This window comes from Colobus angolensis, unplaced genomic scaffold (genome assembly GCF_000951035.1).
Source record: "Colobus angolensis palliatus isolate OR3802 unplaced genomic scaffold, Cang.pa_1.0 Scaffold9, whole genome shotgun sequence".
Lineage (NCBI taxonomy): Eukaryota > Metazoa > Chordata > Mammalia > Primates > Cercopithecidae > Colobus > Colobus angolensis.
Genome location: NW_012122931.1, coordinates 12,014,698 through 12,041,429, shown reverse-complemented (window position 1 = coordinate 12,041,429; position 26,732 = coordinate 12,014,698). Strand labels below are relative to the sequence as shown.

Here is a 26,732-nt window from a genome sequence, read left to right as displayed (position 1 = left end):
TTGTATTTTTAGTAGAGATGGGGTTTCACCATGTTGGCCAGGCTGGTCTTGAACTCCTGACCTCAAGTGATCCACCCTCCTCAGCCTCCCAAGGTGCTGGGATTAAAGGCATGAGCCACCGCACCTGGCCATGGCCCACTTTTAATAGGAGGGAAGCTGTGAACCTCACTGTGCTCACTGCCACAGCCATCATCCCCACGAGTCAGAGAAGCACATGAAGCTAATTAGGTGTTAACAGAAAGCCCGGATAGTAGAGAAGAATGGACCAGGCCTCTGTCATCAGACAGCTGATCCTACCATTTTCTGGCCCTGAGAAACCTTGGGCAAGTTCCTGAAAGTCTCTCTGAGCCTCAATTTTTCTGTCTGTTCAATGGGAAAGCTACCACCTACCTCTGGGAAAGCTACCACCTACCTCTGACAATCTTTTTTATTTTGTTTTTTGAGATAGGGTCTCACTCTGAGGCCCAGGGTGGACTGCAGTGTCATGATCTCAGCTCACTGCAAGCTTCAACTCCCCAGGGGTCGAGCAACTCTCATGCCTCAGCCTCCCAACTAGCTGGGACCACAGGCACACGCCATCATGCCCAGCTAATACCTTTGACAATCTTAAGGGATGTTTGGTAAATGTCATTTCTCTTTCCTTCCCCAAGAAGAAACAGGCACGAGTGCACATGGTTTCTTTGGTGGTAAGAAGACTGAATAGATCCAGTTCAGACTGAACTCCAGCCTTCAGGAAGCCAGAGAGGAAGGGTGGCCTGCTAGACAGGCCATCTCATTTTAGGATGTGGAGCTCTCTCTGGGCAAAGCCAGACTAAAGACAGACCCTCAAGGGCCCCGTTCCAAGGACAGCATCAGAGTGTCATGGAGAGAATGAAATCAAGAATTGTGAATGCTGGCCTGGTCACTTTTCAACTGGGTGACCTTGGGAAGACTGGTCAAATCCACGTTCTGAGCCTGAGCTCCCACTCTGAAAGAAACGATGCTAGCCCAAGAGGGCCTAGAAATCAATGGGTGCTCCACTGCACCCCCTGCTGACTGGTGTCTAACCCACAGCCTCTCCTGTAGGATCCCTCCTACCCTGATCCCTGCCCCAGGGAAGCCCCGGGCATCCCATCAGCTAGCTGTGCTCTGAATAGTAATGGAAGTAGCCAGTACTTCTTGAAGAGATTTAGTAACTGAATATTAACCAAGTAATGTCACCTGAAAAGTAGAGGGAATGTTTCCCCCGGAAATCTTTTTGAAGTCTTCTTCCAATTGTCAACGGCCAGTTTTAAGAGGCTAGGAAACCTACCGTTGATTCAGAAAGAAAATTTGACACAGGAAAATTTCATTTTGGGAAAATGCAAGTCAATCAAGAGTCAGCATGGGAACTCCCTTTTCAGGCCTCCTTTAAAAAAAAAATTACGTGCTTGTGCCTAGTAGGTTTTCAAAGTTACTTGCTGAATGAATGAATGCATGAATGGACAGATGGAACGACGGAGGGACGGACATCAGCTGAGAAGGAAGAAATGAACTTCACGGGTGGACTGGCCAGAGAGTCAGCTATTTCAGGAGACAATCTTGCTCTCAATCAGCCCCATCTTGCTGTCCACAGAGCTGGTTATTTTATTTTTGAGACAGAGTCTCTGCTGCACAGGCTGGAGTGCTGTAGTGTGATCTCAGTTCACAGCAGCCTCCGCCTCCTCAGTTCAAGTGATTCTTGTGCCTCAGCCTCCCGAGTAGCTGGAATTACAGGGGTGCACCACCACACTCGGCTAATTTTTGTACTTTTAGTAGAGACAGGGTTTCACCATGTTGCCCAGGCTGGTCTCGAACCCCTGACCTCAGGTGATCCACCCTTTTTGGCCTCCCAAAGTGCTGGGATTATTTAATGTGCAATTGGAAGTGAGAGTCGGGGCAAGAAGTCAGGAGGAATGGATCTCTTCCCTCCACTTCAAAGATCCTGCATCCCCTTCTGTCGCCCTGGTCCTCTAAGTTTCCCAAGCACTTTCATATTCCCAGTGGAGATGAAGATCTGTGATTCAAGAAAACCCAGGCCAGATTAAAGGGCCAGGCACCGAGTCTGTGTGCCCAACACGGAACCACCACCCAACAAAGGCCCATTAGGATCGGGCCCCTGCTGCCGCCCTGGCTTCTCACATCTCCCAATACAATGCTGACAGATTGGTGGAGCCAGTTTCTTCCCCCCTCCCCTGAACAATATTTTATGAGGAGTCTGTTTTATTAAAATATTTTCCGCTGGATGCTTCCTGTGTTTCAAGAAGTTGGTCCTGCCAGCTGGAGCTGATGACAGTTGAGAAAAACACATTCAAGTGCTGTTGTGACATGGCATTTGGAAGGGGCGGAGCACAGTGGGGGGGTGGGGAGGCAGCATGGGAAGAGGCGTAGAAAAACACCCGGGTTGCACCAGAAATGCCACTGGCATTATGGGAGAACAATCTCCCCTTCCTCGTTAAACACACTTGAACAGAAACCCTTGGAATGACGTCCTGAAACCTACCCCTCTATCTCCTTGTGGGCCCGAGCCGCTGTGACGTATGCTCACAGAAAACCTGTCATTTGTTTTCCATCACTGTTAGTTTGTCAACCAGCAAACTGGCTCCCAAGCTCCCACTGGTTTATTTCAACCCCAAATATTTCCCAACAGAAGTAGAAAACAGGGCATATTGAAACAACCAACCAACGAACAAACCCGAAAGTGATACTGACACGGCTCAGGTGATAAGCAGGAAAACGGGATCATCAGACACTGGCTCTTTGGCACACACTGTGGAGTCAGCCCCTCTGCCCAGTCTGGAAAGGCAACGGCCTAAGTCAATGTGATGGAGAGGTCTAGCCTCTCATCGGGACCTTGGCCACAAAATGGGTAATGCTTTTCTGTAGGATGTGGAGCGTAGCTGGTGTTGCAATGGTGTTTCTGTGTAATGCAAGAATATTCTGGATTTACATCTCAATATCAACAGGCCTGTGACCTTGTATCCTGGTACAGTGTCTAAAAGGTTTAGTCCAGTTTTAAAGGTGTGACTTTAAAGAAATGTCACAAATTTCATCCCCTTAAGGAAGAATCTTTAGTCGGAGGCACTCAGGTGCCATGCAGCATTCTCTCCACAAGGGGGCAATCATAATCCATCCCTCAATGTTCCCACCAGGCTATTGTGCAGAGCACAAGTTAACTTAATCCAACTTCAGGAGTCCTCTCTTCCAAATTTCTCATAACTTAGCATCCTTGTGTGCAAGCACGTGCGCGCGGGCGCGCACACACACACACACACACACACACACATAATTCCAGGACTTTCTGGGCAAAGTCTGAGGGCTGTCTGGGTGGGCTGATTCCTTCCCCTTACTATTAACCAGAGAATCCCAGGGAGCTGAAGTGAACTGAAACTTGGGTTAGGCCCCAGCTTGACAGTTTGAAATCATTTTTCCCCCTTCTCACTCCAATTCTGTCTAGGACCTAACATGTCCCTTACCTTCTTTCCCTGAGACATTTTCTGAGAGCCAGCCAGACATGGGGGCCTTCCCCTTTCCACCCAAATGACTTCAGGATCCCTGGGGTAATTTTTCTGACTCCTTCAACAATCCTAGACCAAGATGAACTCATGCACTTTTTCAAGGCATCAAAGGAAGCCAGGGTGTAGCCACTGAATTGTCTGGATAGAGACGGAGGGCTGTGCGCCTTGCGGACAAAGGGAAGCAGCACTACCTTCTGCAGACGGCTCTGGTCTGGATGGCTCTGGTCTGGTCTGGTCTGCGGCCTTCTGCCTCGCCCCCCACAGGCAGCTCCACCTCAGGCCACTGCTTGTCTTTCTGCCTCCCTCATTCACTTCATCTACCCCACGCCTCCTGGGCGGGTGACTCTAGGCCAGTCCTACGGGAAGTGCCGGGCATAACACCCAGGGAGCTCCGCATCTCAGGGAGATGTGTAAGAAAAACCACAGTAACATAAATGCTCCGGCACAGGTGGGCAAAGGGTCCTGGTGGGGGTGGGGCAGTGGATAAGGGCAGTCCTGTGTACAGATCGCGGCCACGGAGGCCTAGGAAGGTGGGTGGACCCAGTTCAACACTTGGCCTCCTTCACCAGGTTCTAACCCTCACCTACTGACTCGGTATGTTCAGCACAAGAGGCCTAGGACCTTCTTCTGAACCCAGCCAAGTACCCTTTGGACCCCACCACTCGAAATCCAGCCCAAGTGCCTGGCTCCCTGGCCTCTGGGGCCTCCCGCTGGTGTGACAACCAGACCGAGTAAGAGATCAAGCCTTGTTCCCTGAATGACCCCTTTGTGAAACACCCACTGGGGGCCCCGGGGAAGCCTCACAAAGGCCAGGGCTACACGCTTGAGATTCACAAAGTGCTGGCCCGGCAGACAGAGGGTTCTTGCAGACAGAGGGGAGAGGCGCGATACTCACTGCTCAGGGCTCGGCACAGACGTCCTCCGGCCTTCCACTGTGATGTTGCTCTTTGGTCTCTTAACAACATGAGGACGAGGTGGGCGCACCTAGAGGAGTACAGGGGGAGACCCCAAGAAGGAGTGAGTTGGAAAAGCCATACAGGAACATTCTGAAGATTTGGATAAACGCCCCCAACCCAGAAATGTTTAGGAAATTTCAAAGCTACAGGCTACAATAGCCCAGCCTATCACAGAAGCATCACCATCTAATAGGCAGCGGATAGACACATTAACTGGAATTCTGCGGCCTATTTGAATCAGAAAGGTGCTCCTGGAAAGCTCGGTTTCTTCATCTGCAAGATGAGGATAGTTCCACTGGCCTCCTTGCAGGGCTGCGGTGAGGGTCCAATGAGATGATGTCTATACAGGACCCGGAACAAAGAGGCCCTTATCAATGACAATTCCCTCTCATCTTCCTCTGACGCCCAGAAGCTGGTTTTGTAGAAAGAAAAGGTTGTGCTCACACTTGTTTTTAGGGTGCACATGCTTAGTTTGCTCTTTTTACAACTGAATCACAGGGTGCTTATTTTCCTCTCTAAATAAGAGAGGCATGAGAGAGTGCCACTACGAATTGTCTTTCTGTTTCCTAGGGCATCCCCGTGCCGGTCCTCCCAGCAGGGTTCAGCCTGGATGCTGCCCATCTTGTGTAGCTACGTGCACCGAGCAGACCTAGTGGGAGGGTCTCCAGGGGGCACATTAGGAAGGACCCAGCTTCCTAACTCCACAGCTGCTGCTGCAGCAGCGGAATGGGTTTTTCTGACCTACTGCCTCTGAAAACCAAGATGAGGGCCCACAGAGAAGGACACCCTCATCCCCTGCCAGAGCCCGTGATGGATGTTAGGCTGAGAATTTGTAGGTACCCTTAGAAGTATACTCATTTGGTCCAATTGACATTACACGGCTTTAATTTGGCATGGCCATCTCTGTACACTCCCAGTGCCTGAGAGGGATGGGTTGAGAGCTAAGCCGAGAAAGTCTATCTCTGAATTTCATTGCCGATAAAAACAACCAAGCTTGCCGGGGCAGGGGGCTTGCTTTCTCCACAGATGGGATGCCACAGGTGCTGAGTTTCCAGGACAAGACAGGGAAGGAGAGCAGGCACACACTCCATTTCCTGCCCGCTCTTTCTCCTGAACATCACACCTCTTGCCCCCCAGAAGCTTGTGGGTGACATGGCACAATGGCTTAGGAACACAGATGACAGAAGCTGGCTGCATAAAAGACAAGTCTTTATGGAGTCTCGTCAAGCCCTCAGGTCTGTGCACGTCTGATCTAACCAAAGTTTTTCCTGTGGAGTGGCCAGTCTGATCTCAGACTGGTTTGGCAGACCAGGGATGTGGTAAACACCAAAGGCATTCCACCAAACTGGCTGTCTTCGTCTATGGGGTGATTGTGAAGACCAGATACAGGGAAAGTCCCCGCAGGGGGTCTGGTACACAGTGGGGGCTCAATAAATGTTCATCCTGCTCCTCTGTGACCTGGATGTCCCTTCTTGTCAACAACAAAAGGAAGACGAAAAGTCGGTGTCTCTGAGTTAGAAGATGAGTTTTAGGATTCTCTTATCCCTGCCTCGCATTCTGTGGACTGCCTGGTATGTCATGGTCGCTCAGCAAGATTTTTAGAAACAAGTGAACATTGCTGCTCGGAATCTGAGAAGTGCATAATGACGTTGCTAGTATCATCGTGATTAGAACTGTGCCTGCCACACAGCTCACATTCAGGCAACATGTGCTGAATAAACAAGTGGATATCCCCGCACCTCTTCTAACTCTGAACTGGTTTCCCCAGCTCTGGCAGCTGGTCAACAGGGTCACCTGGCTGGAATGATCCCCACCCCCAACTTCTTCCCAGAAAAGGCGGGAGTGTGGGTAGGGTGAAGGAGCAGTCCTGCCCCTGCCCTGGGGGGCCCTGGGGCAGAGCTTTCAGGAAAGGTCAGACTTTAAGGCCTGTCAGCTCGTCCTTGCACAGGGCTGCTCCTTGCTACAATAAAGGCGGGTTAAGAATGTGAACTTGTGGCTGAAATGGGGGGATTAAGTTTGTGGCAACTTCAACTGAACTTGCAACGTGGTGAAACATGGGGAAAAAGAACAACAGAGCTAATTAGACGAGCTGAGCTGTCAGAGTGCCGCTGAATGGCTCAGCGCCAACAAACAAAAGGAATGGGTTGGCAATCAGCGGGATCGGTGGAGGAGACTGCTTCATTAGGGATGATAAAACAGACAGAGCAGTGGGGGAGGGGCAGGGGTGGGGAGCACAGAGCCGGAGCCTCGGAGGCTGGGGAGGGAGAGAAAGACACGCCAGACCCAGAGGCGGTTGGTCACCAGCACAGCTGCTGACCTACCCAGAGTTATACACACCTGACTGGTGTGGACAAGCCAGAGACAAAATTACACTCACAGACATGACCATCCTCAGATATACTGAGGCCTCCAAACTTCCATGTAAACACTATCTCAGAAATACACACTCACAGAGGCACGCGCAAGAGGTGAAGGCACATGTATGAATCACACACACGCACACACGCACCCTCGCACATGCATGGCGGCGGACCACAACCAGGCACAGACACATACAGACAAAACGGTTTATTAATGAAGCCTGAATCACAGACTATGCAGACAAGTCTTGTCATATTTCAGCCATCACACCCATCTTTCTGGGGTGCTTAGGAAGGCTGGGTATTGGGGATGAAGGAAGAAACCCACAGGCACACACAACAGTGACTGGCCCCACCAGTGTGAGGATCCCAGCCGCGCCGGGGGAGAAAATGCTAAACAGAGATTTCCAGCTCTGTTCAAGGGGGACTGGAGGGGAAACTTGGGAAGCCAGCCAATTCCCCACTGGATTTAAAACCTGAGAAATCTAAGTCGGCAGGGTTAAATGTGTATTGAATACAAAAGCACTGAGTACATTTGATTTTAATGGTGAGCAAGAAATAATAAATACCGAGCTTATAAAGCGCTTCACACGCAGGCCGACGACAGCCTGCCTCTCCCTGGCAGGCCCCAACCCATACCCCTTCGTCCAGGAGACACTGGCATGGTTTTCTTCTGCTCTTTCCTTTTTCTTGTTTTTAAAAAGAAAACCCAAATCCTCGGGTAACATCTGAACTCCAGCCACAGGTGCCAGGCTACAAAGCTCCTTCCAGAAGGGTTGAATGGCTAGACCCTCCCCGGCCCCTGCTACCCCGGGCCAACGGCTGCACTTCTGTCTGGAACGTTTGTGGCTACGTGACCCAGCAAAGCCACACTGGAGGCTGATGGCTCCTCACATGGGAGCTTGGTAGGTTGTCCTCTTCGAGGCCCTCATGGGGTTCTATATGCTGAGTCTCCCCGGTTCCCACCTAGTCTGTAGCAGGGTCCACTGGAAATGCTTGCATAAATGCACGTAGAATCAATGGTCCTTAGGGGCCCAGAAAGCATAAACCTTCTGTGACTCCCAGATTGGTCTCTTAGTGCTGCTGCTTGGCAGAATAAGTTCGGGGGACACGCCAGGGACCGTGCTAGGCGCTATACATACACAACCTCTATTGTTAAACCCATTTTACAGATGATGAAACTAAGGCTCAGAGAAGGTGAGGATCCTGCCTAAGGTCGCACAGCCAGGAAGTGGCCAAGCTGTAATTCAAACCAGGGCAGGCCTCTCTGACTTCCAAGCCTAGGAGAGCTGGTTCTCCTAGGCATCCTGCCTGTTCAGCATGCCATCAATCCAGGAGGTTCGGCCAAAGCTAGCACCAGGCTAGTCACCTCCTGCATTAGCTCAGAGCCTGAGGCAGCTGCTACTCAGTGTCTCTCACAGCGTCTGTCTCCCGAGTCCTCCGTTGCCAATGGATGTGGCGGCCCACCCCCCAATCTGCACAGATCCCCACACCGGTGAGAAAACACAGAGTCCACTGTTGCTGTCTCCAATACTTGAATTCTTCCAAGGGGAGTGATCCTTCCCTGAATCATGACTTTCAAGATTCTGTGCCCGCCTTGGATCCCAAGCCTCAAAGGGGAATGCTGAGAGCTACCTGCTGCTGACTTTGGCTTAAGGGGAGGCTGTTTGGTAGAAAACAAAGAGACATTGGAGAGAGGCAAGCTGGGCTCAAAGGCAGGACTTATCATCAGGCCTGTCATCATCCCTGTGGTGTTGGCTACAAATTAGGGAGATGGCATCTGCCTGCTCTGGGCTGGACAAATGAGACAGTAATTACACAAGTGCCCAGCACAGTCCTAGGCACCAGAAAAGGTGCTCAATGAATATTAATTCTCTTCTCCTCTGTGTCTCTGCCAGACCTAACATGGCACTGGAGATTCCGCAGACAGTTCAGCCGCTATTCATTACTTTTTTTCTTGACTGAATTTTTTTTTCTTCTCCCAGCATTTTATATAGGTTGAGCATCCTTAATCTGAAAATCAGAGATCTGAAACACGCCAAAATCCAAGACTTCTTGAGCCCCAACATGATGCTAAAGGAAACGCTCACTGGAGGATTCTGGATTTTGGATTAGGGGCACACAACCAGGAAGTATCATGCAAATATTCTAAAATCCGAAACAAACTGAAAGCTGAAACTCTTCTGGTCCCAAGCAGAAGACGGAGGGTCCACAGAGCTTGAAATAGTGGCAAGACTACAGGTTCTAGAGTCCAGATGACCTTATTTGCAGTTGAGGAACCTGGGTTAAGTTACCAAGCATCAGTTTGCTCATTGCTAAACTGAGTGGTGACAGTGCCTACTTCACTGAGCTACTGTGAGGCGCAGCTGGGATGAGGTACCTAAGAATGATTTGCTGACTATAAAATCCTAGGCAAGTGATGGTTATTAATAAACTGGGCCATTCCTTAGAAGCTGTAAGATGCAAAAACCTGTTAAGAATAAGAACTGTTGTCCAGGCATGGTGGTTCACACCTGTAATCTCAGCACTTTGGGAGGCTGAGGCGGGCGGATCACAAGGTCAGAAGATCGAGACCATCCTGGCTAATATGGTTAAACCCCATCTCTACTAAAAATACAAAAAAATTAGCTGGATGTGGTGGCGGGCACCTGTAGTCCCAGCTACTTGGGAGGCTGAGGCAGGAGGAATGGTGTGAATAAGCCAAGATCGCGCCACTGCACTCCAGCCTGGGCGACGGGGTGAGACTCCGTCTCAAAAAAAAAAAATAAATAAATAAAAATAAGAACTGTTACTGTGTGTCTTCTACAAATGTCATCCACTTTCCTTCTCACGAACCCCCTCTAGGAATGAGGGCACAGCCCCGGAGGTGAAATCAGACTCAGAAAGCTTCAGTGCTTGCCAGAGTCACATGACTTCAGCATTCAAGCCTAGCTCTGTTGGCCTCCCAAATCCGTGCTGTTAAGGACTATACTGAAACTCTCACTAGTCACACAAGGTTGCTTAGAAGGGGCCTCCTGTCCCCCAAAGCAGTTCTTTTTGCTGCTTCTGTCTTCTTTCCAGTAACAGTGAGCAGACATATTCTAGCTCCTTGCCAGCTGTGCCGATGGGGTTTTCGGCCAACCACAGTTTGATGGGGATACGCGATGGATCCATTGTCACATGTGGCTGGGAGTGTGGACTCACCACGGTTATAGGGGAAGGTATCTAAGTCCCCCAGGCCTCCCCTCTAGCCCTCTAATTCCCACTCACAGCAGGTAAGGGAAGGGAAGGAAAACTATGCCACAGAACGGCCAACATCCACCCAGAGAACAGCTACCCGGTGGATGCTGGGTGCATCTCCCCAGGTGAACAGACACAGATCACCTGGTCACCTGCATGCCCTGGCCTCTTTGCCTTCACGAGATGGATTTGGACATGTGCATTGCAGAGGGTGGGAGGGCTAGGACACTGGGTTGTGGGGTACTCTTTAGCTGGCCACAGAGTGGTGGCCACACTGAATGGTAGGTGGAGAAACTTTTCTCTTGATAAACAGCCCTCACCAAAAGGTCCTGGAAAGTTTCCCACTTTCAAAGCACCTGCCAAAGTTTGCATGGCTCAGCATGGCCGAAATCTGACCTACCATGGAAAACAGCTCCACTGATGCTTAACACGGGACCCAGACCCACTCTTTTTCCATGGACAGATCTCTCTCACCTCCCACCCCATTCCCAGGTGACGGTGGCTTTATCACATGTTGTCCTGCTTCTCCATCCTTACCTGGCTTTTTTTTTTCTTTTTTTTAAAGAGACAGGGTCTTGCTCTGTCACCCAGGCTGGAGTGCAGTGACACAATCATCGCTCACTGTAGCCTCAACCTCCTGGGCTCAAGTGATCCTCCCATCTTAGCCTCCTGAGTAGCTAGGACTACAGGCGTGCACCACCACTCCCCTTACCTGGCACTTTACACGGGAAGGTGGATCTCCAAGGAAGGCCTGGCAGGGGAGCGGTACCTGTCTCCATATGAGCGGGCTCCGTACTCTCTGGACATAGCCTCTACCCATGGGAAGGTACAAATGCATTTCCAGACCCAGATCTGGCAGGAATGAGACCCTTGTCCCCGGACTTCTGCTTCCTTTGTGAGGAACAGGGATATGGAGGAAGGTTTTCAACCCCTTGCTCACCCTGTGAGGCTTGCTCAAATGATGCATACACAGCACACACACCACACAGTGGCCCCCTTGCTACCTATGGCTCTGATCTGCAAATCACCAAACTTATTCACAAAAAAGCGAGAGAAGCCCAGAAAATGCAAGCTCAAGTTCATGCCACACAGAGAGGGAAGCTGAAAAACCCAATTCCCAGTTTTCTTTTGCCAGGCAGGAGGGTCCAAACTCTGGAGGTTTAGTCAGGCTGAGGGGAGAATGGCTCAGGCAGTGTTAGGTGGGGAGGGCAGAACCACCGGTTACTCACGGGCCTCGAGCGCTGTATCTTGGGAGGCGGTCGGGTGGGACGCAGTCTCTGCAGCTGCATTAAAGTGGAAACTTAAAACATCAGGACGCACTGAGAAGGCTCAATGCATTTCTACACACGGCCTGGGGGAAGGCACCCCATCACCCAAGCCAGAGCCAGAGGGCCATCCTCGACGCCTCCCGCCTCACCCCCACTGTCCACCTTCTGAAGCCATTTCCTCTGCTCATTCTTTTCTTCTAGCCTTGTTTCCAGCCTGGTTCCTGCAATCATTTCCCAACAGGGCCCCCAGCTCCGCCCTCCACGATGCTCCACACAGGCTGGGGGCCCTTCCCAGCTGCAGTAGGGCCGGCCCACCTCCACTCCAGACCTCTCACGCCCTGTCCTGTCCTTGGACGCCTGCCCAAGGCTTGGGGCTGGCACTGCATGTCCCCCAAGACCGGGACCCCACTGTGCCCCACACAGACCTTTCTCAACCTTCACCCATGCCTTGTTTCCTGCCCGCCCTCCGGGTGGAATGAGCTGCTCCAGCCAGACTGGCCTGGTAAACGTGTGCCTGTCCTTCAAGAGCCCATCAGGTCGGATGCTGCCTCGTGTCTCCTGCTGTGTGGTCCCTCACCCCTGCACCCACGGAACCTTTTACAGGTCCGTCTCCAAGGGGACTCATCCCTGTGCCTGCAGGCTCTGTGGTACTTGGGGAAAAAATCTGCTCAACAAATGTCTGATGAACAAATAAAATTTGTACAAAATGATTGGCTTCTGAAATCAGGATTTGAATCAAAACCAGTAGAGCACAGACTTCTCAGCTCTCCGCTCAAACCCTTCATCTTGAAAGCCCAGCAGTGTCCTTTCAACAGCCTGCCTGTCTTGATGCTCTCGCATGCGTGGGAGACAGGGAGGCCGAGTAAGGAAAGTGAAAATTCACGCGAGACCCAGGCCGTGGACCCACAGCAATCCCCAGGTGGCTTCCGGTTGTTTTCTGCCCATTCCATCACTCAGGTCAGAATGTATCGCTCAGGTTAGATGTATCTTTCTGATACATCTAACAAGATACATCACAAAGATACATCTAACTGGACAAAATCCAGACTTGCCTCAGCCAAAACAGGAGCCAACGTCCCATGTGGCTGGTCCACATTAAGATGTGCTCTAAATCCCAGCACTTTGGGAGGCCGAGGCGGGCGGACCACCTGAGGTCAGGAGTTCAAGACCAGCCTGGCCAACATGGTGAAACCCCATCTATACAAAAATACAAAAATTAGCTGGGCATGATGGCACACGCCTGTAATCCCAGCTACTCAGGAGGCTGGGGTGGAAGAATCGCTTGAACCCGGAAGGCGGAGGTTGCAGTGAGCCGAGATCGTGCCATTGCACTCCAGCCTGGGTGACAGAGCGAGACTCTGTCTCAAAACAAAACAAAAAAAGATGTGCTGTAAATGCAAAACACTAGACTTCAGAGACTCGGCACGAGGAAAGAATGTCAGACGCCTCAGTAATAACTTTTAGATTGATTACATGTTGAAATGATAATATTTTGGATATATTAGGTTCATAATACTAAAATAAATTTCATCTGCTTATGTTTCACATTCAGAATTCCACATGTGACTCCTGTATGAAGCTCCCATTATATTTTCCTTGGACAGCGCTGATACAGGGCTCTACTGAGTGGGAGTGACGCTTCAGATCTCAAATCTGCCTTAGAACTTGTTTTCTGAACCTGCCCCACTACTCCTAGAGGGCAGGGCCTGTGTCCCAGTTGTCCCTGGGTCCCTGCATGGAACCTGTCGGGGTAGCTCGAGGGGAAAGAGGGCCCAGGGACTTGCTGGAGGGTTCCCCTGTGTCCCAGATGTCCCTGGGTCCCTGGTGCCCCGCACGGAACTTGTCGGGGCAGCCTGAGGGGAAAGTGGGCCCAGGGACTTGGTGGAGGATTCCCTGGCGGCACATGGAGAACACGCTGGGATAGAATGACACTGTGGCTTCCCAGATCCTATGCCATTAGCTGGGCGTGAGGGCCGACCCACGCTTGGTGACCCTTCTTCAGCTGGTGGCTACCGGGGAGTTGGGGGTGCTGCCTAGGGATAGGCAAGGTCACCATGTTTTTTCCCCTTCATGGCTTACAGGAAGTGTGTGGGGTAAAGGGGAACAGCCCCCCACCCCTCGATTCACACCATTCATCAAGAGGAAGAGGTGATCAGGGAGAGGGGAGCCCAGCCCCCCACACTGGTGCACAGGCTGCTACCCTCTGTGTAGACACCCCGCTCTCCTACACCACTCCCCCCAGTACTGCTTCTCTGATGCTTGGCCTTTCTACTTCAGGGGAACCATCTTCTCCCGCCCCACTGTCCTCACTGCTTGTCACCTCTGGCCTGGGCTATTTCCATTCCTGCTGGGTGTCAGTGCAGCAGAGCGCTCAGGAGGCAGCCTCTGGGGTCAGACAGTTTTGGACAGAACCCCAGTTCTCCCATTTACTCCCCGGGTTACTCCGGGCCCACGATTTGACCATTGCAAGCCTTACTGTCCTCATCTGTGACATGCAGATAACAGCACCGCCTACCTGAGTGTGCTGTTAGGAAGATTCAACGAGATGATGGACGTCAGGTTCTTTGCACAGTGCCGCCAACAGACATTAGCAACCATTACCATCAGCAGGTTTCCCTGCCTCCAGCTTCTCCCCCTCCCAGTCCATCGCCTACATTTGTTTCCAGAGTGTACTTAAAAAAAAATGCCCACCCAATCTTGGCACTTGGCAGCTCAAATCATCTCAGTGGAAGGCCGGCATCTCACAGGGTGTCTGCTGAGAAACACCATCATCCTGGGAGATGCATTGTATGAAGGGAGAAAAGGAGGTTCCCCAGTCAGGCAAATCTGAGAAATGCTGTCTTCTGTCTTGCTCCTTTCGGGGATTCACAATGCCTGTTAGCATAGCAAAGGCTGGTGAGTCTTGCAAGAAAAAAACCCACCCAAACCAGGCAAAAACCTATTAACTCTTTTTTAAAAAGTCCAATTTCCCAAGTTTATTTGAACATAGACTTGCTTTCCCTATAACACCCATGAATATCCCCTGGAAAATGCTGTCTGAAGCGTTCAAAGCCCTCCAGATTCAGGGCTCCACCAGCCACCTCAGCAATCTCACCTCTGGTGAAACCCCGCCTCACATCCACAGCACGTCGGCTGTGTATCAGCTCACTCACTGCTCTATTTACCATAGGGTCTGGTAGACTACTTGATACCTAAAAGGTGCTCAGCAAATTAGATTTGGCTTAAACTTCCTGGCACATGTAAAAACACACCAAATGTCCATTTCTCCAGATTCTTAAATTAACTTATTTTCTTTTATTTGTCATAAGGAAGTGCTGGTTCTTTTGCAACTGAATTGATAAATGGTGGGAAGAAGGCAGCCTCTTGACCACACCCATCCTAGAAGTTAGCAGAGTCAGCCAGGCGGGGGTGTAATGATGCCAAGAAAGAGTAATGTGGTACAGATGTCCTGGCGCACCCAGACAGATAAAACCCAACCACGGCAACCAAGAACAGGAAGCCACGCTGCCCCTTCTGACACTCGGGGAGTTTTCCCTGTGGGTTGTTGGCACGAAGGGATCCTGTCACCAGAGGAAACGCACAGGGACAGGGGGCTGCACTCATGGATCCTGGGCTTGTTCTGATGCTGGAGCATAGGACAGGGACACCTCCTGTGGGATGGCCACCAGGAAGAGAAAGGTGAACTCCCAGGGGGTATGCATTAAAGATCCCCCACCCTGGGGCTGGGGGCAGGGAGAAGGGGAGGGCTGCAGTAATTATCAGGATGCCGTGCCAGGAGTGTGCAGGCCCTGGGGACCAGAGCTGAGGCTGGGGACAGATGAGCAGCTGGACTGTCACCAGTGGATTAGACAGTAATCTCATGGGAAGCAGTCTCAGATTTCGGACACTAGAACATGTGATGTGTGTAGGGCCCTCCTGCTCCCACCGCAGGGGCTCCAGGCCTAGCTGGTTTGCTGAGTGACTTTGGCAAGCAAGTGATTTCCCTGGGTCTCAGTGTCCTCATCTGTGAGCCCAGTCACGAGGGCCCTGCTGCAGGGATGTGGGGCGTCTGATGGCACTTCACACAGGGCCAGAGGCACAGTGGACACGCTGCCAGGGGAGGCCTCAGCTTCCTAGACAGGGCGTGGTGGGGCCATTGGCCATGGTGGTTGCAGTTTCCCAAATAAGCTGGGGTGTCCCCAGCTGGGGACACAGATGGGGGATGAGTACTCTGGAGGCCATTAAATGCCAGAGGAGGTGAGTGGTAGTGATTTGGGTGGGAAGAGGGGGTAAGGAGATGAGCTAGGAAAGGATCAACTCAGAAAAGCATGCTATCTTCCAGAGAGTGGCCCTGGTGCTCTGGAAGCTCAAGCCAGCACTAGCTGAATGTAGGGACTCCAACAGTGTGGTGTGAGGCCCGAGAAGACGGCAGAGCTGGCCAGGACTCAGGGAAAGTTATTCTGAGCCTGGAGCGGCTTCTCTCCCACCTGACTCCACTCTGGTTCTCCGCGTCCCGGCCCATAGCCCAGGGCTGGGCCCCTGAGGCTGCTCCTCTTTCACCCTGGCGCTCCTGGTCTCGCTAAGTATCCTAGTGGCCATGGAAAAAGGAACAGATTGGAGGCAGGTAAAGCGACCTGCTCAACACCCCCAGCTGGTAACGGGCAGAGCTGGGAGTGTTGACTGTCATCGGGAAGGCCTCTTTTTTTTTGAGACGGAGTCTTGCTCTGTCGCCCAGGCTGGAGTGCAGTGGCGCAATCTAGGCTCACTGCAAGCTCCGCCTCCCGGGTTTACGCCATTCTCCTGCCTCAGCCTCCCGAGTAGCTGGGACTACAGGCGCCCGCCACCTCGCCCGGCTAGTTTTTTGTATTTTTTAGTAGAGACGGGGTTTCACCGTGTTAGCCAGGATGGTCTCGATCTCCTGACCTCGTGATCCACCCGTCTCGGCCTCCCAAAGTGCTGGGATGACAGGCTTGAGCCACCGCGCCCGGCCGGGAAGGCCTCTTGACCGCTGACCACTTGAGCGCTCTTTCCACTGCTGAAGGAAAGGAAGGTAAAACCGGAAGAGCTTTAACGTAGACGCAGCAGAGAACTGAAGCGGGCATCTTTGCATTGAGGTTACCTTATATGTGATCCTCTGTCCCCTGGCCGGGTTGAAATGTGGCTACACAGACTACTGTTTCTTAAGTTAGTTCAAAAAGACTGGGCCTTTGGCGATCTTTTCCTAAGGATTGAACTCTCAATTCGACAGTTCCTCCGGCACTTCCTGAGCTGGGTCGGGGTAGGAGGAGTGAGAGGGCCGGCGAAGCAGGGAGAAGGTTGGAGGTTTCTTCGATGGTCAACGCAAAGTGCCTGCCCGCCTGACAAACACTTCTGGAGGGGAAGCAGATGGACTGTCACAGAGTGGAAGGATTCCTCCCTATGTGGGTTTATGGAACAACTATTTGGGGGCCAGGACGAGGGGAATTCAGAGAATAAGACACAGTCCTTGTCCTTAAGGACTGCAGAGTTTGGTGGGATTTGACCTACATGATGGGAAAATATCTTCCTTAAAGTGAAAGAAACATTGGTGGGGTAAACCCCAAGAAATAGACTTCGGGTTAGAAATACACAGGTTCACGAGTTGGCTCTGTCATTTTCTAGCTGACTTCAATATTGGCTCTGCAACTTAGGTGAGTTATTTAACCTCTCTTAAGTCTCAGTGAACTCTTCTGTAAAATGGCAAGACTCTCAGGTTACAAACCCTGGCATGAGGATGAGAGTACAGTTACAGCCACACGAGGTTCTGGTCTGATATCCTGAGGATGAAAAGGGACCACTCCATCTTCCATCTCCCCATGGGACCCACAGGTCTTTCCAGAAAAGTCCTATGGATGTGAGGACCCTGGTTTTCCAAAGTTGTGTGCTATCAGCAAGGTTCTGTTGAAGGAGACTGGATTTTAATAATCTCTTCTATTTATATGATGTGTTTTCCTTTCCAAGCATTTTAACTTCTCCACTTTCTTTTGAACCTCACGGTCCCTGGTGAGGCAAGTTAGAGAAGGATTATTTCCCTGTTACAGAGACAGGAAACAGGAGGCCCAGAGAGGTTAAGGGACTAGTATGAGGTCACACAGCTAGTAGCAAAAACTAAAACAAGCAGGTATTCTTAGCCCATTGTGCTATCCTTGTCAACTAAAATTTCCAAAGTCACCTGGAATCCTTTCTGACATGGTTTTTCTAATCCTTGTCCCTTCTGAAGTTAGAATCTGTTGTTAGAGATCTGTGCCTCAGAGAAAAGGTGGATGACAGAGTAACTGACACCTTCTCCTTCTTTCCTTATTTAAGCATCTTTTTGTGATGCTTTCCAAAGGAGGCATGTGATTCATTTGTCTATTCATTCAACAAACAGTGCGTGGTGTCCCAGGCACAGGGGCACATGTCTGAACAAGACTCTGGTAGAGGGCGCTGTCATGCAGGGGGTGCAGAGGAAGGTCTCTGACACGGATTGGAGGTGGTAGGGAGTGCAGGGACAGGGGAACCACAGTGGTCCAATCAGACAAGAGTGGGGCTGAATATGAGGACAGGGCAGGCCAGGACCTGGGAGGGGCTGGGGGAGGTCAGATAAAAAGAGGGCCTTGAATGTCAGGCTGAGAAGTGCGGATTTTCTTCTGAGCTCAGTGGGAGGGATATAATCAGAGATACAATAAGAAAACCTTGACGCCCTTGGTATAGAAAATGCATTGGAAGAGAATGGGTGGGATTCTAAGAACAGATACTCCCCTCCAATCACAGGAGACTGCCCAGGCCTCCATATTGTCAACCCACCCGCCCTGGCCACACCACTGCTGGGAGATGTGAACACAAGAGAGCGTAAGACCGAAGGTGTGATTGACACAGAAGTCCCCGAGAAGAGGGGACCTCTTTGGTCTTTGTTGGTCTCTGCCTGGCCCTCGGAATCTCTTATCTGTCAGCTGTGTGGGCTAGGTGAGTATGGTCACTGGATATGAAACCGGCATTTATGAAGACAGCATCTGATTTGCAGTTAATTTGTTGATGCAGCAAAACACATTGTTTCCAAAAGGTCAGGAGGGGAAGGCGTGTTGGAATATCAACTTAATTACCTGGGTGGCATGGATGAGTGGGCGCCCTGCATGGGGCTGCAGGGTGGAAAATGCTTGACTGCCAGGTGGTGACTTGGGGGCAGAGAGCGCAGTGTGTAGGGGAGGGGAGGCGGTGTCCCTGCTGCCTGGGAGCCAGCCTGCCTGTGCTGTGGGCAGAGCCAAGGCACTTCCTGCTGCCGGTGCTTCCAGGGCCTGAGCAGCTGCTGCACACCCACCAGTGCAAGGCTCCTCTGCAGGGAATGAGGGCTGCTACCCATTTCACAGATGAGGGCAAGCAAGGACTTGCTCAGGGTTGCCTGGAGCAGGTGGATGACAGGCCCTGAGAAGAGGGCCAGTGAGCTCATCCTGAGTTAATTATGGGCTGGGGCAGGGGTGCTATGATGTTCGTGTATGGGGCAGAGGGCAGGCAGCTGTTTAGGAATGGACTCATGGATTCACTCAGTCCCCAGTAAAGGGGACATCTGAGACCATCCCTTCAACATCCTTGTGCCGTCAGAATGAGCATCCCCACTTCACTGCTGGGACAACAGGGCCACATAGAAGGTGAAATGTCAAAGTTGGTGGGAGACAGGCCAGACCCAAACTGGGGAGTGGTATAGGTAAGGAGGCAGAAGTGAACAGATGCTGGAGGTCACAGGGACCAACCAGGTTCACTAAAGGCTGAGGACTGTGCATGTAAAGATTGGGGTGGCTGGGGAGGGGAGGCCAAGAAGGTGGGGTGTGGCTGATGGCAGCTGGTGCATGACAGAGCTAGCCTCTGAAGCTGGCCCCAAAGGGGGTCTCAGATCCTCTGTGTGCAATGTGTACTCTGAATTCTCCCTTCCCTGCCAGGCACATACTTGCCTCAAATGAAGGAGGCCTGGCCCCAGAGGGGGAGGCTGGATAGGCCCTGCCATTTCTCAGTTTGTCCCAGGCACATGCCCCAGTCAAATACATGGCCAGGAATGGAGAGGGGGAAGAGAGCAAATTCACAATTAAACTCTGTGGCTGTTTAACGAGGAGAGTGTTCACCTGGTTAATTTTCCTGGCTAGTAGCCACATCAATGCTCTGACCTATGCATGAAACAGACCCAGTTGGGAGGGGAAGACAAAGCTTTCTGTATCTTTACAAAGGGCCTCTGGGCCGAGAGCAAGCCTCCTCTACTCTTTGGGACTGGAAATCTGCTATTATGCAAGGCATGGAAATAAAAGAGGGCTTCTTTTGATATGCCTCCAAAAAGGAGTGCATTGAAGCGATATTTTTGTGGAGTGTCTCCTTTGAGATGCCCAACAAGCTCTCTCGCAGGCACAGCTCTCACCTAGCCCCCAGCTCCCATCGCTGTCTCCGATTTTCTCCGTCCACCCTGGATGAGGCTGTGCTGCTTGTTGGGGAGGATCAAATGCTTGCCTCCGCTTCAGAGCTTCAGCCAGGGCAGCTGGAGAAGACCAGGCCCCCGTGTCATGTAGCATACAGCGTGCTCCTTGCCTGAGCCACTCAGCGGGGCACCCAGAGGAAATGTGGGGATCCTGAGGTCTGAAGCATTTGCAGAGATAACAAGCTGTCACTCTAGAGGGATGTTCCTTGCAAGATGCTGTACAGGAAGGACTTCCACGTCACGCTGAGGAAGAGGTTTCCACGTGGTGAGAGTCCCCTCACACAGGGCAACAACAACGTGTTTCTTCAGGGAAAGGAAGGGAGGATGAGAGGGGTGGGTATTACTCAGGATATCCCAGAGGTCCTTGCGACTTCGAGACAGAGGCTCTATTATGATTGCCGCTCTGTAGACAGGGAAAGGGAAGCCTCTTGCCCAAAGGCACAGCACAGAGGTAGGACACACAGAGGTGGGGCTGGGCTTCACTCTCTGAATGGCGGACTCCACGGTGAGCTTTCTGGGTGTCCCACGACTTGCCCTCCAGAGGCACCACCTGCGAGGGAGATGAGGGGGTGCTCAGGATTGAAGGGGGTCCTGGAAGAAAAGCTGCAGCACCTGCCGCGGGGTATTGCAGAGATGGTCTCCGGAGAGGGCACGCTCACGATTCAGGGGCTCACCAGTCCTGTCAACGACTCTCTCTGGCTGGGTCCGGGCACTCTCTTTGCCGTGAGTGAGTGCTGAGCTGAAAGACGTCTCAGACTGGTCCTGAAGAGCAGTGCATTCTTCCCCGATGTTGACAGGAGTAGTATTTTGTAGTGGTGCTGGTTAATTTGTAGTGGCATTTGTGGTTTGAAGCCTTGTCAAGATCCCTGATTACTTCCCGTGCAAGGAGCTCGGCTGACGGGGAAGTTCACATGCTGAACAAAAGCAGCGAGGCAGCTGTGAGGGAAGGCTGTGTGGGGGCCGGGTGACCCTAGCCGCTTGGGGGACAGAGGCGGGGGAGGGAGGAGGGCCAGCAGTGGGGCAGGGGGAGGGGAGCTCTTTGTTTTTAGTCGGGTGCAGGTGCACAGTCTGAATAGGTGGCATCCCATTGGCAGCCGGAGGTCGGGCACCAGATGCGGCTGGTGCCTGGGCAGGGGCAGGGACCTCACTGACGTATGCCATTCTTTGCCCAGACAGAACCAGGAGGCAGGCGCCTTGCTGCTGGGATGCATCTAGGGTGCCTGGGTGACATTCCCAGGAGGAGGGGGACATAAGGTGAGGTTAGAGGAGGGGCTTCCAGATGTTGGGGGAGATGATCTCCTCCCTGGGGCTACTATTTTCTGGCACTTGCTATGTACCAGGCCCCGTGCTAGGAGATCTACATGCGGTCTCTATTGATCTCAGCAACCCTCCAAGAAGGTGAAAGATGAAGAAACTGAGGCCATGTCACTCAGTTACTTGCCCAGGCCAGGCCTGACAGCTAACTGGTGGCGAAGCCAGGATCCAAGTCCAAGTATGCCTGACTCCAAAGAAGCCCGCGCTCCTCCCAGGAGACCTGACATACAACAGCAGAAGGAATATGTTAAAACATACCTCCTCGGGTCGAGGGGGCTCCTCTCTCTCCCTGGAAAGTCCTCCCTCTGACATCCTTTGAGACTTTTGTCCTGCTAAGTCTGTTCTGACCACACAGAAAGGTTTGTCTTTGTAGCCGCCTGCATTTCACCAGGCCTGTGTCCCCACTCGGTGAGAATTTGCTCAGTACCTTTAAGGGCCAGGGCCAGCTCAGCAAAACCCGGCTAATTTATCATCTCTGGAATGATGTCCACCCCAACAGGATGCAACTAGGAAATTAGAAGCAGTTTCCTGATTTTGCAGAGGTTCAGAGACAAGCGCACAGCACCCTCTAGAAAGGGAGTCCAGGACTCCTCGGTCAGGTCACCACGAGCCTCCAACTGTTCTCCCTGCCACTGGCAGCCCAGGGGAGCTGCTCACATCCCTGTCCCCAGCAGGCCATTCAAGACTCGGCCCTTCCCCCTAGAAACCCCACCATAAGCAGCTCCTTCTTTCCAGCCAGCCCCTCATGGGCCATGGCCCTTCACAGCACACGTGCTGGTCCTATAAGCCCTTCCCTCCCTCACCACCTGATGGATTCCTGCATCCCTCACGACTCTGTTCCCTTCCCCTAGAAGTCCTCTCTCTCTTCCTGGCTCACAAAGTTGGGCATTCCTACCTCTGTCCTTCCCCTAAGAAGGTGAGTCCTTGAGGGTTCACATCTGGCTCCTGGCACAAGGCCTGGCACGTGGTCAAGTTAAAGTAAATGGCTGCCCAGGAGTGGGGAACTAGCATCAAATTATCAGTGAAGCCATCACCCAGCATCTGAATAATGCCAGACCTGCCAGTCATTGTCCCCATCATTTGAGTTACTCTGTCTGCAAGACTGGCAATATTACTGGCATGCTTCTGATCAGCAAAAATTCTCTACCTACAGGTTTCCTAGCCTAACGGGTTGAGCCCCAGGGCCATCCCCCAAAGCAATAGACTTTTCGAGTGGAATGCAAACGTGGAAGCAATGGGAAGCTTAGACATGAAATATCCCAAAATTTCCCTAGTGTGTCTGTTAAAGATAGTCAGGTTCACCAGACAGAAGGTTTTTTGTTTTTTTTTTCCTTCCCTCAGAACAAATGGACGGAGAACCTGGTTTTAAAATTCCTGGACCTTGGAATACATTTCTATCTGTGTCAAAGTCTACCCATCCACCGCCTCAGCAGAGTTTAAAATCCTAGCTAATAGGTTAACAACTGTTTTTCTTCAGCTTCAAATGAAGAATATCAGAAGGCTGGGGGAATATGCGGCTCTCCAATTTGTACGGACTGCACACAGCTCCCTGCAATGTGTGTTTGACAGGACTGACATTTTGTACCGCTGTGAGATGGGAAAACGTGTGACATTTTTATTCATGGTGGCGTACGCCCTTGTAATGATCAGCTCTGGTCGATGTGCTTACCGCAGCAGCCCCTGAGCCCTCGGAGAACAAACAGGAACCCAAGGTGCCAGCAGTTCGACTGCCTTATTAAACACCGCCAGGATCCTAACGAAGACCAACTGCTGGAAAATCTCACTGTCAAATCCTCAAGGACATTGTCAGCGCACAGCTAACTGCATATATTTTTCATTTAAAATACTGAAATCCAGCATTGTGCCATTACAACCGAGGGGAGGGGCGTCCACTCCAGCGGCCATTCTGTCAGCTGTTTCCTCCGAGCTCCAGATGCTAGAGCCGGATGCCCGGTGGGGTTCAGAGCTCAAAACGGGGCGGCAGAGATGGGGCACTGACTTCCCGAAAGCTTGGCCCTGCCTTCAGGGTGAATGGCTGAAAGTTACAGGGCTCTGGTAAGAGTCCCCTGGAAAGGCAACTCACCAGCTCCTTTCGCAAGCCTAAGTGAATCTGCATAATTAGGAAATCTCTTCCTCTCCCAGCCAGCCCTCTTCCTGTAGGTGCAACCCATTACGTCCTGCAACTTGGCGCTAATCAGCCTTCTGCTTGGCGGTAGACCTTAAGACATCTGCAGGAACACATGGCTGCGGTAGGTTTCACACCTTGGCAGAAAAGCTGTGTGTCAGGGTGCCCACCTGCAATCTCACCACTTGCCTCAATGCAAAGGCCTCAAGGTCAGTGTGCAGGAGGACCCCCTCCCTTTGGTGGTCATTTCTAATGCTGGTGCACACTGATGGATGGAAGCCGATCACTTGGCAGACCCTCAAAGCTTTCTGTGGTTGTTAAGCCAGGTGCTTTGGTTATGGCTGCACACACTCATGTATGGGATATATTTATTTTGTAAATATGCATTATTTATACAGTACCTCTATTTCCATACTCCAGTCCTGATGCACCAAGATACACGCTACTATTTATTTATGGGGTCTTTGGCGTAACAGGCCTAACAAGAGGCCCACGTGTGGTTCTTGCAAGTTTGCAACAAACTGTAAGTGGTTGGCTAAACAACTGGATGTTCTCCATCCATCATAGGTACAGGCCTGCATTTTAAGGGGCTGCCCATAAAGTTGGTTTAGCATAATACTGTACATCATCCTTGGTGGAAATGACCTGGGGGCTGAAGAGCTGGCAACCTGGAGGGAAGCAGCCATAACATTCCACACCCTAGGCTGGGGAGAGGGGGTGGAGTAAGTTACGGGTATCCTGGTGCTTACAGCACCCTGGGAGTATAAAAAGGAAGGTGGTTGGTAGACAGCCCCAGGGAAAATGCAAGGACAGTGAGGGTCGGGGGAGCTGTACCCTCTTTCCTCCAAGCAGGCTATTCTGCCCCTGAGCAGAAACTTCTACTCGTGGGTTGCTGAGGGAAGGTGTCCATCAATCCTGCACACCCCAAGGGACATCCCTTCCTCATGGATTGCACTTCAAGCCTCACTGGAGCATGCTGGCTGGATGAAGAGGAACATAGCCTGTGTCCAGCCCCGTGCTGTTCTATGATCAACTTCAACAGTTCCCACGCAGGACATCCGGCTGCCCGCCAAGTTCTGTCCTTTGGGTCTCCTAAATGTCTCTCGGATCATTTTCTCCTCTTCACCCCCATAAGCAGTGTCCCAGATCAGGCTCCCACCAGCCCTGGCCTGAGCAACGTCCATGGGATCATCAGTGGTCTCTCTGCCTCAACTACTTCCATCCCTTTCCACAGTGGCCCAGCATACGTGTTCCCAGCTGCTGTTTCTCTGAATACAACCCTCGTTGGCTCCTAGGCACCTATGGGATAAAATTCAAGCTCCCCCACCCCTGAGAAGGGTGGGGAGAGCCCAGGTTCCAGCATCAGATGGGCCTGGATTTTAATTCTTGCTCTGCCACTTACTGTGTGACCTTGGGCAAGGTGCTTAACTTCTCTGAGCATTAGCTGTCTGGGGATCATCATAACTGCATCAGTCTTAGAGGGCTGTTGAGAAGATTAAGTGAGACAAAGCTTGTGAAGGGGCTTGGCTGAGACACGGGAGGTCTACATTGTAAATGAAAACCCCTCAGTCTACCCAACCCCTTTTTACTCTCCATGTCTTGGTTAGTCCTTGCCATCCCTTCCTCTGGGCATGGCCAGGTTAATAATTTCCTTAGCCTGTAGGCACTACTTGGCTCTGCCAGGGTTAGGGACTGATGGTGGATGTGCGACAAGCAGCCTCTGGCACAGCACTCCTGTGGCCATGGGGCGGGGACTCCCCGCACAGCCACAGACACAGAGCTGACTCTCTCGGAGGATCTTGCTTGTGGGATATAATTTATTTTCAATATTTTATGTTTTATTTCCCCTTCCCTGCTGTGATAAACGCCCCACCTTTGGCACAGAGAATTCTAATCTGAGAAAATGTCTCCTCTGGTCTCGCTGAATCAGATTTCCTGCTCTTGTCCTGTTGGGCTCAATATCTCCCCGGCAGGGAGCTGGATTCTGAGCAGCTCTGACACAGACCTTTAAAGAAATGCTGTTTGCAGGCTCTGGCCAGTCCTTTGGCAGAGAAGCCCCGCTGTCACACCGCTGAAGGTGGAGCCTCGGGGGACTCAGGATCCTGTCTCTCACAACCCGGCGCCGCATGCGGGGATTCTAAAGCGAGGGCAGGAGCTGCAGAACAAGAGCCACTGCCTTTTGCTGTATTTCTCCTGCTCTGCTGAACTGACTGACTATTCAAGGGCACAAGGAGTGAGTGGACGAGGCCTCGCCTCTTCCCTGCATCACTGCCTTTCCTGCCTGCACTCACTCACCACTTGATCACTAGTGCCCCAAACTCTCATGGGGCAGCCCGTCTGTGCCAGGCCCCCTGAGGGTGCCAAGGATAAAGAGAAGGCCAATTCTGTCCTTTTCTGTGGGACAGGGTATAAATGCACCCCCAGCAAGCCGGCATAGGGACAGTGCCAGCTCAGAGCAGCAAGGGAATGACTGGGCTTGGAGAAGTCGGTGGGGCGGGGGCTTGTAAGGGAAGGTGGTGCCTGAGCAGGGCCTGGAAGGGTTGGGCGGATTTTCTGTTCAGGTGGAACAGAAGAGGAAAAGCATTCCTGGCAGTGGAGATAGTAGGGGCTGGTTCATCCCTGGGTCCCCCAGTGCAGATGCCCATGAAGAGCTGGTGAACAAATAAATATGAGGCGCTGGGGACTAGAGAAGAAGGAGGGACTCTGCCCAGGGCACGGGCACTTCGCAGAGTCTTGCAGGGCGGGCAGGAAGTGCCAGGAGTGGAGGATGGCAGGGAGCTCCAGTCTAGAAGGCCCAGCTGTGGTCAGGGCGGGCTGGGAAGGGTTGGTAGTGATTTCTGGCAGGGAGGGTCCTGGAGGCTGGGTACGTCCTCTTGACCATACAGGCAAACCAGTGGTCAGGGAGAGAATCCTGGAGAGGTGCCCACATTCAGGAGGCTGCAAGGCCTGCCTATATCAACTAAGTGCTGATGCTTTCTGATGCCCACTGTGCCTCATGGACCAGTCGACGAGAGAGACACAGGACCCCAGGGATATGAGGAATGTACGGGTGCAGAGGGGCTGACACCTTGGTGGAACTGGGATGCAGCTGGTTTGGGAAGTCTGACTAAGACATTCTAGTAGCTGAAGCTTGTGAAAGAGGAATGAGCTAGAAACAGAAACCTGGAGCTCCCGGAACAAAGATGGTGCTAGAAACCACAGGTAAAGCGCCTCATGGCTCCTAAGGGAGTGGAGTTAGAGGCAGAACAGAGCCAGGGAGGAGCTCCATCTAAGGGAAGGGAGGACCAAACACAGGTCCTAGGTGCAAAGCCCAGCTCAGACCTCCCTCTCTGGCTGGACTCTACACTTCAAACAGTCAGCCATGCTGCAGCCAGTCTAGTTTCTGTTCCTCTTTGTGTATTTTAGTTGAACTTTTGAACTTTTCTGGAGACCATAACTTGTGCCAAAGAAAGGATTTAAAAGGTGAGAAATGCCCACTGCAACTGGCTGGGGAAAGCAAGTGGGGACTGCCTAGACCAGGGGCAGACCCTTCGCATGAAAC

The 26,732-nt window shown here is 51.9% G+C and overlaps 1 protein-coding gene across 1 annotated transcript in view; it reads right to left on the bottom strand.

The window, feature by feature from the left end:
- Positions 1–26,732, bottom strand: part of DENND1A (DENN/MADD domain containing 1A) — a 497,552-nt gene that overhangs the window by 19,531 nt on the left and 451,289 nt on the right. The window contains exon 18 of the mRNA XM_011931409.1: positions 4,411–4,499. Within this exon, the coding sequence (XP_011786799.1) occupies positions 4,411–4,499 (89 nt within the window). The remainder of the gene's footprint in view (positions 1–4,410; positions 4,500–26,732) is intronic.